At 44.3% G+C, this 16752-nt stretch overlaps 1 protein-coding gene across 5 annotated transcripts in view; it reads right to left on the bottom strand.

Moving 5' to 3' along the window:
* LOC125691466 (desmoplakin) overlaps nucleotides 1-15043 on the bottom strand; it is a 46064-nt gene extending 31021 nt beyond the window's left edge. For 2 of the 5 annotated variants that reach the window (XM_048940874.1, XM_048940878.1), the window contains exon 1: nucleotides 5772-6200. In XM_048940874.1, coding sequence (XP_048796831.1) covers nucleotides 5772-5968 — 197 coding nt within the window. In that variant the 5' untranslated portion in view covers nucleotides 5969-6200. Of the gene's footprint in view, nucleotides 1-5771; nucleotides 6201-14999 lie in introns of those variants that run through there. The other 3 variants (XM_048940877.1, XM_048940876.1, XM_048940879.1) reach the window with 3 other exon arrangements.
* Nucleotides 15044-16752: the final 1709 nt, after the last annotated feature.

Here is a 16752-nt window from a genome sequence, read left to right as displayed (position 1 = left end):
GCTTCAGTGTGAACTACTAAAATCTTTAAATGTAGACCTGTAACTTCTTTGTTTATTGCTATGGGGGCATTCACAAGAAAGCAGCAAACATTTGAGGCTCTCTAGTCTGTCTAAATAAAGACATAATCAAAAATAACAGCAGAAGTTGTAGCCACACAAAATGAAACCAGGAAAGAGCACGGCAGCTCAGCATTCTGGGGCACGGCCAGAACCAGCAGAAGCCCACAGAAGAGATTATGGTCTGGAAGAAGAGATCCAACAAGACAACATGATGTGAGGCCTTTACATCTCAAAGAGGATTTAGCTGCACAAATATACTCTAGAAAAGCTTACCTCAACATATATTGGTTGATTTATCAGATGCAATGAGGACAATCCAACATGGACACAAATAAAATACTTGTCACCCATGCAAGGAGAAAGTATTTCATAAGCAGTTTCAAAACCCTCAACTCTGATTTGGATGGTTGGACTGGATGATCTCATAGGTCTTTTCCAACCTTGACGTTTCTGTGATTCTGTGATTCTGATACACCTCTTCCTGAAGCCAACAGGCCTTTAATGGAAATGAATAGATCAAAGCAAAAACCCCTACATAGAGTAAGGAGAAATCCAACCTTGAGATAGAAGTAAAAATCCAAAGAAATACCATATTCTACACAATAGTGTACAGGAAGGAGAAAAACACTGGACCATAGACATCTTTGCAAATCCTGACTTGGTGGCATTACAATGCGGAGGCACAAAAGAACCTGGACTTCTGAAGTACACTCATGTAAACTAAGTCCTCTTTAAAAAGATGTTTACGGCCCTCAGAAGGACATAGGACCCTGACAATTCTCACATAACACACATAGTGGTTTACCTACAAATGGTATTTTAGAATCATAGAATAGCTTGCATTGGAAAGGACCTCAAAGATACAGTTCCAACTCCCCTGCTGTGGGCAGGGTTGCCAACCACCAGCTCAGGCTGATGCCCCATCCAACCTGGCCTTGAACACCTCTGTGGATGGGGCACCCACAGCTTCTCTGGGCAGCTGTGCCGCTGTCTCACCACACTCTGAATGAAGAATTTCTTCCTAATCTAAACCTCCCCTCTTTCAGTTTAAATTCATTCCCTCGTCCTCTCTCTTCTCATTTACATGAACAGTATTAAAGTAATTGTTGATAGCAGTCACAATGACATTTTGATTTGGTTTTAACCCGACATCATCTAAAGCTTCAACATGTGAATGGGATCCTGCAGCATCAACATTGCGGACACACCAGGCAATAAGAATAGGCCAGATTTTCACTTGGTCTAGAGCACAGCTGTAAATACAGAAAGAATTTTCAAACCTTCCAACTATCTGTGCAGAAAGGGAAGGAAGTGGAGCTTGGACCTTTCAGCCAGATTTACAATACAGGAGTGCAGGGGCACCTACTGAAAAATACACACATTTGCAAGATCCTGGTTAATGGCTATGCTGCTTTGTGTCTGCAAACCCTGTGGAACAGAGCTGAGCAAAACAGCCCAGGCTGCTCCAGACCTTACCTACCTCCTTCTACCTGCATCTCGACATGCCAGACTGCAATATATATTTTGAAGGCAACTTACGAATTTTAAAACGGCACTATGAAACCAAATTCTTTATTAAAATGACTTGATTTTAATAATCATTAATTACTAAAGGTAGAAAAGAAAACATATGGGGATAATGTCTTTGTTTTAAATCTCTGAGAATACTTCAAAACGCAGAAGAATCACTTCTGATTGGGAAAAGATCTCTTTACTGTGAGGCTGACAGACACTGGAACAGGCTGACAAGAGAAGCTGTGGAGTCTCCTTCTCTGCAGATATTCAAGACCCATCTGGACACTTTTCTGTGCAAGAAGACCTCCAGAGGTCCCTTCCAACACCTACAATTGTGTGAGGGCCGCAGATGTGAAGATGTGGCTCTAGGGATGGGAGAGCACCTTCATGCTGCCATCGCTCTGTATAATAGGCCTGTTACCTCATGGTAGGGCAGAACACACGGTTCCCTTGCTGTGCTGCATTCCTGCTCTCCCAAAGAAACACGGAGAGCACAAGGCCCTGTTGCAGCCTGTTCCTGCTGCAACACCTCTCCACTTCAATGCCCACTGAGCTGAGCTGTGCTCAGTCATTGCCTTGCTGGTGAACCCTGTATTTCTGAAATAGGTTTGCACTTTACTGGTAAATGCTATCCCCATGAGTGCTGCCACTGTCCAGAAAGAAGAAATAACAGATGCTGCTGTTGTCAGAGGGCAGTGAGTCCAGACAAGCACTCTGGAGGGGGCACACAGAAGCACATCCAGCTGGCAGCACCGCAGAACTGCTTCAGTTCCAAATGCTTTAGAAGCACAAAAGGGATACTTTCACCCAAAGACCTGATTGAAGAGGGTGCACAACAGGTCAGAATAATCCCTGTTAAATGTTTTGATTGCTCTACAAAATATTTACCCTTTTAAAAACTCAAGGCTTTTTTTTTTTTTCCTAATCATTATTCAAAAAGTAAAAGAAGCTTTAAGAAAGGTCTTCTTGCAGCTCTGAAGTTATCAAGCAATTCCCATAATTCATCAAGGAGGCTAAAATAGGCAAAACAATAGCACCTCCTATGTTTTTTTTTCCTCCATTCACACAAACTTGTTTGAACAAGCAATAGCTTCATCAAGGGATTACCGGTATGGTCAGGGTAGACAAGTTAAAAGAAAAACCTGAACTGGAGCAGCAATCTCCAGCACACAGGCTGCACCCGTCATCAGCAAGCTGTTTGTGTGCATCTGGAAATCAAGTGTTAGGGAATGGATTTGATTTGTAGGAAAAGTCTGACCAATACACTGGAGAGAAACCGATAAAAGGTGGTTAACAGCAATATCCATGCAAATACAACCAAAAATTAAACTATAGTTTGCCTGAATACAGTTTAATTGAACTCTGACAGCCAAACACAACTGTCAGCAAACAATCTGTGCATTGCAGGGGAGTTGGACCAGATGGCTTTCGAAGCTCCCTTCCAACTCAAATGATTCTGTGATTCCATGACCAGGAATTTTCTTGTGTGCTCTCCTTCTGTGCTTTCTTTGCTCTTACTGGCTCCATTTTGGCACGCTGCAGCCTCATCCAACACTTTCATATTTGAAAGTACAGAACACACTTGTAGACTGCAACGTGATAAATCTCAAAAGAAATCTGTATCTCGCATTATTGGGCTCTTAATCCTTTTAGGTGTGTGCAAAAAAAGTCAGTGCTGACACATTAAAACTGCCAGGTGCTTGCAGTGGAAGCTGCAGGGTTTCACAAGGGGTCCGGCCACACCTGTTTGTAGAAATTCTCACACTCCTGAGCGGGACTTTTGCCACCGGGATGAGTCACTGAAAGCAAAGGCACCATTTGCAGAGGCAGCAGCTGGTGGCTACACGCATGTCTGCACTGCTCACTCTGGGAGAGAGGTGCACCTGGAGCCCACGGCACGGCACGGCACGGCACGGCAGCCCCTCCAATAACAGCCACCAGAAACATGGCTGCGCTTGAAAGCAGCTTTCATGCTTTCAGAGACGAATAGCTTGCAATGGAACCGATCTCTCACCGGTACCTATAAAAAAGGTGAGTTAGGAGAGGCACAGTGTGGTTTCTTTACCTCGTGGCAGCATTACCAGCTACTGATAAGAGCTGTTTCTCCTGCTGGCTCTGCTAGCGCAGCAGGCATTTGGCAGCTCAGGCACATTCCTTACTCTCTGTTTTCTGATAGTTCTGTTTGTCACTGGGGCAGCTCTCATGGCCAGCACAGCACAGCACAGCGATTCACCTTGGGCAGGATCCTGCAGACCACCACAAGGCCAACGGGATGGGCAAAATTGCAATTCTGAATCTGTTTCTTTTAAATTTACTCAGTCTGCCAGCCCCCTGCAAGTAACTTCAAGGCTTCAGTGTGAATTTCTGACTCCTTTTCTACATGTAAGGCACTGACATTACATCAACCTTCAAACATATCTCGTGTGTAAACCAATTAATTCTTACAGCAAGGCATTACTTGGTAACCACAAATCTTATGCTCTTTTTATTATTTTTTCGCCTGATCTCAGCCATGACAAATAAAACTGCAAAACTTGCTACTGTCTTCTTCTCTGCTAGCATCTCCCCATCGCAAAGGCATTGATAAATACTTGGTTGATGAATTTGCAGTTCAGAGGTGTATGACTCAACGTCAAGCTGAGTATCTGTACCCAGGGCCAAGCTCATCCTGAGTTCCCAAGCCAGAAGAAACTGGGAACGTTGTAAAAGCACCTTGCTGAGCCCTGAGGGTAAGGAGCGGCTTATATTGCTCTGTGACTAACGTAACACTCAGCACAGACTTGTTTGGCAGAATACGCCCCAAATCTTACAAGACCAGACTCTATGTTGAATCCTACTGCGTTGAAAATTCAGCAACAGGAATTTTCCTCATTGAAAAAAAAGAAGCCTCTGTCTTTAGGTTTGGTAACTGACACTGAAATTTAGCATTAACAATATCAGGCTTAACAACAACCAAAACCAATTCCACAGACCACAGTCCTGGTTCTGCAAGCACAACACACATAGGATTCAGAGCATTTTCTGCACGTGTGCAAAATTAGGCCTGTTTTTTTTCCATCATTTTTTGGGACACATCATTCAAGTCAGCACCAATCCAAAACAAATCTATGCCATGCGTAAGATGCAAGCAATTACAACGCATTGCAATTACTTATATAAATGTTATTGTCAGACCTCTTCACGTACATTATACATAAAATACGTATATGTATTTCAATCTCATTAGCAAGGGTCTTTAGTTCCACAGAAAGACGTTGGAATAAGGTGAAAAGGAACTTTCATTGTAACTTCCTTGCCAAAAAAGAGGTAAGAACATTATCTTACAGAGAGTCAATGAAAGTATGTTGATGGAAGACTGTTAACCTCTTCATCAAGCCTGTGCTAAGGGACCACTGAAAAGTAAAGAAAGAAGCATCTAGCAAACTACATACTTGTTTGCATTACCTAACAAAAGCCAAAGAATGCTAAGTAAAAGACAAGTATTTATTCTCTAGTGAAAGCCAGACTAACAGGGAAGTCACACCACTGTAACAGTGCTGGAATGAAGTCAGGAAGAATAACAGTGAGGAAGCAACATGCTCTGTCATTAATTTTTCCATGTCTGCCTCTTAAAAGCAGTACAACCCCTCGTAGTGGAGCATTGCTGGCAAAACGGACCCTCAAAAATGCAACACAGTGACAATACTTCAGACTCCTAACACGCACTCTCCCTTGGTAAAGCACTGCATTGCTCTAATTATATTGCAATAATAGGTATTCTCGTATTACTGCAGCAGTAGGTGGACATGTCCCAGCAGCAGCTAATCAAAAGGTACAAACGAAACCAAAGGTGAAATGAAGAACTAAGAATTGTGCAAAGCAACAAACAAATCTGGGAAGAACACAAGTTTGGTCCTTCATTCTTTGGTCCTGGGCAGCAGATGCTAAGCACAGCTCTCACCACTGGGTAGGGTCCCTAATTCCCAAAAGCCCGATTCTCAGCTGGCACACGTAGCTTCGTGTAGCCTGCAAGTTGCCAGCTGCTGTTTGCTTACTGTATACACTGGACTCTCATCCTGCTGCAATCCGATCAGGATGTCCTAGCAATAAAGCCAGGGCTGGACTTGAACACAAACAGCACTCCAGAAGCAATGCTCAGTGGCATCAATAATGAGACCAAGAGGTCAACAGAACCACCGGCGAGCCTAACCACCTACCCGTACCCGTCGGAGGCGTAGTCCCCCCCGTAGGTCTTCTGGTAATAGTAGGTCTTGTGAGTGTGGGTGCCGCCGCCGCCGCCGCCGCCGCTCACCACATGGGAGCTCATCTCGTAGCGCAGGTCGGTGCCCGAATCGGCCCGCGCCATGCGGCCCAGCGTGTTGATCCGCGGGTGCGAGCCGCCGTTCATGCTCATGGCGGCGGGACGGAGAGAGGGCGAAGCGGGCAGCGGATGGACAGCCGACCCACAGCCGGAGGGGAGAGCGGCATTCACCGCCCGGAGAGCCCGAGCTCAGGGGGCGGCAGGGCGGGCGGGGGCCGGGATGTGAGGGAGGGCGGCTGGGCGAAGCAGCGGGTCTTGGGCGGCGGAGGCTGCAGGCGGTGGTGGCGGCGGCTGCAGCAAGAGCAAAGGTCCCGTCCCGTCCCGTCCCGTCCCGTCCCGTCCCGTCCCCTCCCCGCCGGCACAGGAAAGGCGAAGCCACACCTTTCGACGGCGGTTTTAAGCGGCGGTGCGGGGCGTGGAGCCGCCTCGCTTTCAGCCCGGCCCGGCGCTTTCCCACCCCGCCCTCTGCACCGGCGTGGCCCCGGCCGGGCTCGCTGACTGCTTTGGTTCCTTCACGAGTTCTCGGTGCGGACGTTGTGGCCTCATTAAAAACTTCCGATCGAATTTAGGCGAAATCTACCGCTTTCCTCATGGTACTGCGTGGCCTCCAGAGCGCTGTGGTGACGATAGCTGTAGGTGCACCAACGATTCCGAATACCAAGGTACGACTCCGGAAGGCAACTTGAACTCAACAAAGACAGCACCTGTTCAGTCAGCGTGGTTATACCATGGACGAGCGTGCTCTGCACACAGCAGCCATCTCCCCGCTGATGTGCCCATTGGAAAGCAGTATAAATGGTTCCACCAGTTCACAGACACACTGGAATCACAGAATCACAAAGTTGTAGGTGTTGGAAGGGACCTCTGGAAATCATCGAGTCCAACCTCCTGCTAAAGCAGGTTGCACAGGAAAGTATCCAGGCAGGTTTTGAATCTCTCCATTGAAGGAGACTCCGCAGCCTCTCTGGGCAGCCTGCTCCAGTGCTCTGTCACCCCCAAAGTAAAGAAGTTTTTCTACACGTTCAGATAGAACTTCCGCTATTCCAGTTTCTGCCCACTGTTCCTTGCTCTATTGCTGCACACCACTGAAAAGAGCCTGGTCTCATCCATTTGGCTCCTGCGCTTCAGATGTTTATAAACAGTGTTGAGATCCCCACTCAGTCTTCACTCCTCCAAGCAGAACAGCCCCAGGTCTCTCAGCCTTTCCTCACAGTGGAGATGCTTCAGAACCCTCATCATCTTGGTGGCCCTCCACTGGACTCTCTTTAGAAGTTCCCCATCTTTCTTGGACAGAGGAGCCCTAAACTGGACAGGGTACTCCAGATGTGACTTCACCAGAGGTCCTCCAGGCAGAAGCACTGCCAATATTCCAAGCCCAGTCCATTTCTAAAAAGGCCCTGAAACCATCACATCCATGGATGGCTTTCTTGATGCCTGAAAGTTTAGTTTTAAAAAGTGAAAAATGTCAGATGCCAGAGACAAAATTGCTCTAACACATTTGGGTGTGTGCAGAATGTCAGCAAAGGCAGTTTGCTGTAGGATGCCCAGCAGCTCCTTCATTCTCAGCCACTGACTGCTGCTTTGTCTCAAGGACCAACTTGGAACCGTTTCTTACCTGTGTTTAACTGCACTTCATCAGCTGTTCTGGCCACTTGACCTTGATGTTAGAAAGCTGAGGAAAGATGGTCAAATTTTAAGAAGTATCTGTCACTCATGGGTAAATCTGCCAAGGCATTCATCTCAAAGTGCCGCACAGCCAGCCAGCTATGTAAGTCATCCACATCTGTAAATTCTTGGGCCCTTTTCTATCTTTCCTGCGCCAATTATTTTCTTGGTATTTTAGATCTGAGTGATAAACCACATCCCAACTCAAACACTTGATGTGTTTGACACATCTCAACACTTCATGTGTTTGACACATCTGATTCAAAAAACAACTGAAAGAGAGCAATCCTCTGCAGTGCCGCTGTAAATGACAGAAGAACCTAACCTGCTGCTGCAGGTGGTGGTGGATGCAGCACAGTGGAAGCTAAGAGCTGTTCTGAGCAAATATGATGTTGCCTGGGGCTGTACGGAGTACTACGAAGTAGCAAAATGCAAGTTGGCCATTAGTTGTGAAGTCACACAGTGACTTCCATATTGGAATTCTGTACTATTTGTATTGTATATTTGTATTTGTATATATATATATATATATATACATATATATATATATATATATATATATGTATATATATATATATATTTGTATTTGTAATATTTGTATATTCCATATTGTATTCTGTACTATTGAATCATTACGTAGCAGCGCATGTATCGATTGATTGATACAGGTTTATGTATTCATGTGGATTTGGGGTGCTTTTTTGAACAAATCTGCACGAGTTGATGATTTGACGTTACACTCCAAGTCATCAGGGAGCAGAATACAAAAACAGTAAGACTGAGTAAGAACGACAGATACAGTCCAGGTTTTCACTGCGCAGATATAGAGATCACTGCATTCGTGACACCTGCATATTTAAAAGTCAGATTTTTCAAGAGCTGATGCATTTATAAATACACAAATGGTAAGCATTTTTTTTCAGCAGGTCCCTTTGAAAGTTGTCTGTTTATATGTATGGGTATTTAGAAATCTGCAAGTATTACAGTGATTTGGCATTCTTGCTGAGTTTTAGCACCACCTCCAATCAGCCCCACCTTTTTCAGCTTGGTCTAGTGTGCCAGCTCAGTGAGACACTCCATTATTTGTGATGGAGACAGCATGTATATGATACACCCAGAGGCCCAAATGAGTCATTGTTACCTGGACATGTTGAAAAATGTGCTTAAGTAGCAAATGGATTCTGTTGGTCCTTCTTGCACAATTAGCCCCTCTGGAATTCAGAGGAGAGAATAATACTGAACTGACACTGAGAACAGCTCAGTGCTCCCATGCGAGCTACTTTCATGCATAGGCAGTAGAAATCAGTAAATACAGCTATTTTTATTTTGCTGAAACAAAGCAAATTTTTGTAGGTGCTATCTGGAGGTGGAATTGGTGAAATTGGTTATCTTGAAACAATAACAAGTGACGTGGGCATAGCTTAAAACTCTACTTACTGTGGGAAAACATTGGAGTCATAATTTGAAGATACATCTTTGACCTTGCTTCACTGCTCCTAGAATATAGAGTTCTGTTTCTTAATACATGGATTCATGAAAACTGTCTGGGTCTTAGAAGACTGTCTTTAAGCAAGTCAGTCTAAAGTAGACGTAATATTCCCTCCTTGCTTCTGAAAGCAAGAGCTGTGGTCTGTTCTGCAGTCCTGTATCCTAACTCACCTCCTCTGGAACTGCATAAATTAACAGAATGCCACTACATGGATGTGAAGATGATACGGTTGTGTCTAAATGCCAGATCAGTGAACAGAGGGAAGCTGCTTTATTCATAACACTAGGGCTATGCATTCTCTCTCTCTTTAGGTTTTGTGGAAAATGATTTCTCAGCCCCAAGTGATATACCCAAAAACTGTGTTTCAGGCTTCAAATACTGGGTAGTGGGTTTTTTATTATTCATGGTGCTACCTGAGGTGACTGTCTCTGTCTATACCAGGGGGATATTCATAAGCTGAATTCCTCTCCATGGCTTGTTAATTAGCTTATAACAGCAGCTGCCATCCCATCCTACTTCACATGCCATCTTGTGAGCTTATTTAATACCATCTTCTCTTTGATACGTTCCTCACATGGAGAAGAACCAAATATATTTGAAATAGCTGAAACACGCTGATAACTGATGGTAGCTGACGTTCAAAACAGCAATGTGAATATGGCCTGGCGATTGATTTTTGTTATTGTTGCTTATGAAAAATAGGTCTAGAATTCCAAACAAATACCAAATCGTCATGGTAAGACAGAATGTGACTTCCGTGTTCCTACCTCCTACAGTTCTGCGTAGCGAGGACAAGTCTGCACGTGCAAGCCACTTATCTGGGTACGTATCTCTGTAGCGTGATTGCTGTGCATCATCCCTCCTGTGCAATGACTGCCTGGGAAGCGACAGCTTAGCCTGAGTGGCAGCACTCACAAAGTCTCTGTTTCTGAGGAAATGAAGGCCAGTCCCAGGAATTTTCACTTCCTCACTTCACTTGACCTCAAAATCCCAAGTCTTTACTCTGACCTTCTCTCTTAGTGGGAAAAGAGGTTCGCCAGCTGGCACCAGCAGCAACACCTCTACAGCAACTACAGTCTGAAATGTCACTAATAACAAAGCTAGAGAACTTAGACAACTTACTCCAAGATATCTTATATTCACTCAACTGTTGTCTAATTATGGGCAGATTTATAATGCCCTGCAGCATAATCCATCTGAAAAGGTAGGTATGCCCCAGTGAGTGTTTGGAGGGGCTGGGAAGGACAGGGAATGACTGACATGAGATTTTCCATATCATCCTGTAACTAGCCAAGCCCAGGATTGTCTGCAAAGGGCTGCCATTCCCAGGCACCTGAACACCATCTGTGCTCTTTTTAGACAATATTACACTACTAGTTTCTAGTAAGGGGAAAAAAAAAAAAAAAGCAACCTTCTTGAATTCAAGGAGAAAATGCATCCTAGGTCTGCAAAATTCTTTCTCTACCATGCAAAAGTAAAGGGTGTGGTGAAGGATGTGTCATCCTTGCCGAACCTGACTGACTACTCAGACAAAAAGTTTCAGGATGCCTTGCTGCTTTGCTTCAGGTGAAGGAGAATGGCATGTGACATCCCTTTCCCACCAGGGTCCTGCCATGACTGATTGTTCATGCAATATTTTCTACACAGCTCCTGAGTTTGTGTTGCTGCAAGCAGAGAAACCTAACAGTGACAGTACAAGGTCAATTATGTAATGATGCATTATTTCTGTTCCTTTAAAAATTCCCTTTACAATGATGTTTCATCAACACCTGCTGGCATTTGCCAGAGCTTGAGAAGTTTATAGGAAGGTACTTAATAGCGCTGGCAGCAATAGGAGGCTATTTCTGCCTAGCTGTTGTGTCGTAGTGGGTCAAACATTTCTTCAGCCAAATAACATGCATGCAATATGCATTCATTTGTGAGGATGAATTATTACCAAAAGTTCATATTTTGTTGAGGAGTGCATCTTCCCTCATTATTCAGTTTGATATTTGGTGTTAGATATTGCAGTGCAGCTGCACACAGAGTCAGAAATGGGACGGGAAGCTCTCCAGGAAACTTCACAGCCACTTCACACCAGAGCTGCTCTGATTTGCATCCAGGTACCTGTGAGCCCAAAGGGATGAAGAGCATGACTGACACCCATCCCTTTCTTCTGCTCATTCTTGGAAATGGGAGTGAAGGATCAAATGGGAGCTGCAACAGTAGGTCTATAGACAGCCAGGGTTTCCCCTCATTAGCATGAATCTTCCATTAGCAAGGCTGAGCATTATAACAGATGCTTGTCATCCCAGCATGTCAAACAACTGGGTTATGGCATTGGCTTGAGGCACTGATAGTCTTATTAAAATGCTACCACCGTAATTACAAGTACCTTGTAACTTGTAAGAAGGAAAACCAGATCAGAGCAGTTATAAAGATCCTAAATATCTTTACCAACTTAATGGAGAAAAGTAGGACTTTTTAAACAGATTTGCAAGCACATCTCCCCTGTGCTGAACTTTTACAGAGTATAATGGCTGCAGGCTGTGGAGGACAGTGGAGAATTTGATCTAATATATAAAAAAGGATGGCAGTTAGCTCAGTTTGCATTAATTTTTGCAAGCAGACTTGTTTCATGTTCAGTTGTGGGGCATACCAAAGCTATTTTGATACCAAACAGGAAAGATAAAGATTTAGCTCTTCACCATGCCAGAAGCTCTTCTTCTTCCAACTGAGAAGTGGAGGTGTCATCCTTACAAGATGATTTTCTTCTCCAAAACCCCAAGGCTATGGAGGGTGATTTATCTCCTGGAAGAAATGGAAACCTTCTTACCAAGATTCCCACTCCACAAACTTCAGATGCTATCACAGCATTGTGTGCTCTAGCTGTGCTTGCTCATAGAGCCAACCAGTATGTTGGGTATGCAAACAAAAGAACCTGGCTATGCAGTGAGAGCTGCATTAGGAATTGTTTTGTGCCGAGAAAGCCTTTTTGAACATGTACAACTTGACATAAGGAAGTTTCCTAGAAGACTTTTTGTTATGATCAGGGATTTGTGATTTGTATAGTGAACAGGGAATTTTGTTACCATAAAGTATGCAGTGAAGGAAAAAAGAGGCAGCCTCCCCCTGCCACACACATCCGCAACTCTCTAAAGCCGAATTCAGAAGTGAAAAGTGGTTGCCTTTCTCTTCTATCCAGCTGAGTCATGTTAAGCAGAAAGACAAAAATGGGAGGCTCTTTTATGACAATGGTATTCCTCTCCATTACAAATGCAGAGACAGCACCATAACCCCCTGTAAACTTGAGAGGTCATATCAGCAAGACCAGAATACCATGAGGCAGCCACTGAGAATTGTGAACCACCTGTGATTACCACAGCTCCTAAGATGTATAAATTTCACTCAGACTTACAACGAAATGTTCTCTTCCTTCTCGGTCCTCAATTATTGCTCCTGTGTTGTTCCATGTTCAAGAGCTGGTGCACTTTGCCTTCTTTCCCCAAACACCTTCACAAATCTTGTATTTAAAAACAAAACTATTACATTTAATTTTCTGCCTTCTCTTTCTGCGCTGCATGCAATCATAACAGTCTGATAAAGAGACCAGAAGATTAGAACCCTGACAGGAGATGAGATGCTAAGGAACTTACTTTGCATTAATGTTTTCTTCCCAGCTCCGCATTTGATTTAGATATATCTTTCAACATCTACAATGTCTTCTCTATGTGAGTAGCTCTAAATCAGACATGTAAGGAAATAAAAATATGACTTAATTTCTTCTTTTTCTGCTCAGATCCACCTTTCTGTGAGGAAGACTTAGATCGCTGTAGGATATAGCTGTTTCCATAAAAATGCAAATCTCTTGCATGATTATTGAGGCTAACATCAATTCAAAAGAAGTTGATAGGAAACAGGGAAGAAAAAGGTCATTACACATTAACCTTATTGCAACAGCTCTGAGGTCTTATTTTCTGTGTGGATTCTTGGGAAATACCTCTGAATGACATTGTAGGAAACAAGATCACCTCAATGTAACAATGCCTCCTTGTACATGCATTTTAGCAGGTTTAACATGCTCACGTATCATAGAATCATAGAATAGTCTGAGTTGAAAGGGCCCCACAAGGACCATTAAGTCGAACTCCTGGCTCCACACAGGACTACCCAAAATCCAGCCCCTGCATCTAAAAGTGTTGTCTAAATGCTTCTGGAACTCCAGCACTTGAGGCCGTGCCCACTGCCCTGGGCAGCCTGTTCCATACCCACTGACCTCTGGAGAAAAAGCTTTTCTTAGACTCCATCTGACCCTCCCCTGCTGCAGCCTCATGCCATTCCCTCGGGTCCTGTTGCTGTCACCAGAGAGTAAAGATCAGTGCTGCCCCTTTACTCCCTTCGTGAGGAAGCTCTAGATTGCCATGAGGTAGTCTTCAGAACAGCTGTAAGCAGATAAAGAAAGACCATGCTATGTTACGTGCTGTAGACATGATTTCCCTCAATGGGATAAAACTTCACTTGTCCACACTACTCTGTAGTATGAGTTTAAATTATGAATAAGTCTAGTCCTGCCAGTTTCATGCCAGGTACGTCCTCCCCTCCAGGACAGACTCTAGCCACATCTTTGAAAAAGTGCCAGTCTTGTCTGTGAGAAAGCAATAAGACAATAATTATGGACTGGGCAGCTGTTTATAACACTGTGCTTTCTTGTATTTCTGTAGCTAATGCACTCTCCTTTGATGCAGATAAGAACAAGATCTGGATCTTCCAGGAGAGGCAGGAGCACCTGGTGCTGCTGTATGGAAAGTGGTGCAATACACTGTGCCTGAAGGGAGCTCCTCAGTGCCAGAGTTGGACACATCCATGGATGGTGCCTGCACAGCCTCACTGTGCAGTCTGTTCCACTGCTTGTTGATCTCATAGCAGAAGGTTCTTTATCTCCCATTTGACCTCCTCTTGTCCACTGTCTGTTTTCCTCCTACCACACATACCACTGTGAGGAGATTTGGTGACTCTGATAACTGCCTCATAGCTAGTGGAGGCTGCTCTTTACTTCATGAAGATATTTCACCCCTGGTCTGGACAAGTCCTGGTCCACCAGCCTTTCCTCACAGGGCTGATATCCAAATACTAAACATTAAGAGGGCTTAGCAGCAACTTTATAAACTTAGTTCTTGCAACAGGGCTGAAATTTGGATGCAAGATTGTAAATGAGATCTAATTAACACTATATAGAAGGGAATACTCTCAATTTAACTCCTCTCAATACATTGTCCATGCTCCTTCTGATGTAGCCCAGGCTGCTTCAGGCTCTTGATCTTCCTCCCTGCCAGAGCAAACTACAGAAAATTTTATAAGGTTCCTGTTGGCCCATTCCTCCAGCTGCCCAGGTTCCTCTGAGTGGCAGTCCATGATGATGGCTGTCCCCATCATCATGGTGTTTGGTGTCAGCTGCAGACTTGATGAGGGTGAGTTCTTGCTCCACCTCCATGTCACTGACAAAAGTGGTAAATCAGATACACGGCAGAATAAATCTAGAAGAACTGTGCTTATAAGGGCCTCCAAATACAATATTATCTCATCAAGCTCAACAAAGAAGACAGTTATTTTCATATACTCATCTACTAATCCGCTCATTTAGACCAGTATGTTCCAGTTAGGATACAAAGATGTTGCTCAAGTGAGAAATTTCATCTCAGTAGGGAAAATTAATTTACAGTGAGGGTAAACACTGCAGTAAATATCCAGGGGGGCTGTGGAGTTTCCAGCTTGGAGATACTCAAAATCCAACTGGACAAGACCCTGGGTAATCTGCTCTGCTTTGGATAGGGGTGGGATGAGAGACCTCTAGAGTCCCATAGTGCCTACATCATTATGATTCATAATACAATCTTGGAGATCCATGTAGGCTATTCCCAATCACCCTCATCTCATTCATGTAATAAAGCTTTCACCAGAGAGGTTTGATAACAGCACAAACAGCATACCTACCATGGAATGTTACTTATTCCAAAGGCCATAAGATCAGCTTCTTCAAGCAAATTAATCCACAACTTAAAAAAAAAAAAAAAAAATTCATGTTCATCACTTATAGAATACAAGCTGTAAAACTATTAAGCATCATCCTTAGCATACTTGCGTGCTATCATAGCAGTTTACTCTGTTTCACTCCTGGTCCTCGTGGTGTCCATACCACATTCATGCTGGTTTGCCCCAGGCTCTCACACAGAGGCAGCCAACCAGCTCCCTCCCAGAGGGCACAAAATTCCCAGTTCCTGGCTTCAGGGACACAAGACACTCTGCCACATGGTAGCTCAGATTTTTCTTTCCTACGTGTCAGCGTTTACCTTCTGAGAAACCCAGCAATGGTGTAGGTTTGCTTTTAGTCTCGTCGTGCCAAGATACTCGTTTCACTGTGTTGCTTCATCTGAAGTAGATGAACACTCTCCTACAGGGCAGCTAGGAGCTGTTAGAACAGCTGAAGGATGTAAAAGCACTGGAGGATCTAAAGCACTCAATGGCTGAAATCCTTGACTTCTCAGCAAGGGGAGAAAACATGACTGTGAGGCAGAGCCTGAAGTCAAGCCACAACTGTTCAGTATTTTTAAGGAAGTATACATCTCGAGCAGGCTGGGGCAGCTCCATGCTGCTGCTACATTGCTACTGTCATGCTGCCACTGCCACCCAAGCCAACCCCACAGAGAGCAGCCCGATGGAGTTCACCCATATTGCAGATGCACCTTTGGTTGCAGTGTGGGCATGCTCTGCACAACTGATGGTAATCACCATAAGGACGCACAACGTCTGCAGCCCTCCCTGCCACCATCTCCCTGCCCTCTGTAAGGATCCAACATCCCTGGTGTGGAAGCAGCTGCTGGTGTGGCTTCAGTGGGAGCAGTGAAAGCCTTCACTGCCCTGCATAGGTGCAGAGCCAGCCTTGAGGGCACACAGTGTGGCTGTTAAGTGCTGTTCCAGCAAGAGCCCATCTCCACCAGCGCTGGTGGTGACACAAGTCAGAGCAAGGGCTCGCTCGTGCTGGAACATGAGCAGTCTCCTTGCTGGCTTCACATCCTCAAAAAGATCAGGTTTTGCCCATCAAATAGACTGATGGATTTGTTCCATACATACTAATACACATTTCATGCATAATAATAATAAAAACATCCTGCTCCACAAGGGCAAATGAGTTAATTCATTCATTCTTTGGCCTGCATTTCCTTCCCCTTTCTCCCCTCTTTCTGCAGACTTTGACAAGTTTCCACAACTAAAAAAACTGCACCAACAGATTGAAAAATAAATCCATTTCTGTGTAATTGTTTTAAATGGGAGCAGCCCATAAAGGTGCTTGTTCCAACATGTGCTGTAGGATTTTTGCACCTGCAAACAAGTTTTTATCTAGCAGGCAGAACTTATTCAAAAGGTCTTACTTGTGCTGGGACTAGAGGCAGGAATGAGTCACAGCCGTTTAATACTCATGAAGTGCCCTGCCCCAAGGAGTGCCTCTGTTTTTCTCCCCTCCCTGTCTCGCGCTCTTTCTCTCAAGACTTAATTGTCCTAAGTTATAATGCTTTTGAGAAATCACTTTTAAAATTATGACTCTTGTTAAAGTTAATTAGACACGAACCCGGCCAGATGAGATGGGACAGTTTCATAATTGTTATTCTAGTTTAAAACACTAGGAATCCCTGACCACAGGAAGTTCAAAGGACTAGCAGCAAAAGAAACAGATAATCTTCAATCTCAG

The sequence above is a fragment of the Lagopus muta genome, chromosome 3, assembly GCF_023343835.1.
Source record: "Lagopus muta isolate bLagMut1 chromosome 3, bLagMut1 primary, whole genome shotgun sequence".
NCBI classification, from domain to species: Eukaryota; Metazoa; Chordata; class Aves; order Galliformes; family Phasianidae; genus Lagopus; species Lagopus muta.
This window is presented reverse-complemented; position numbering and strand designations above follow the sequence as displayed.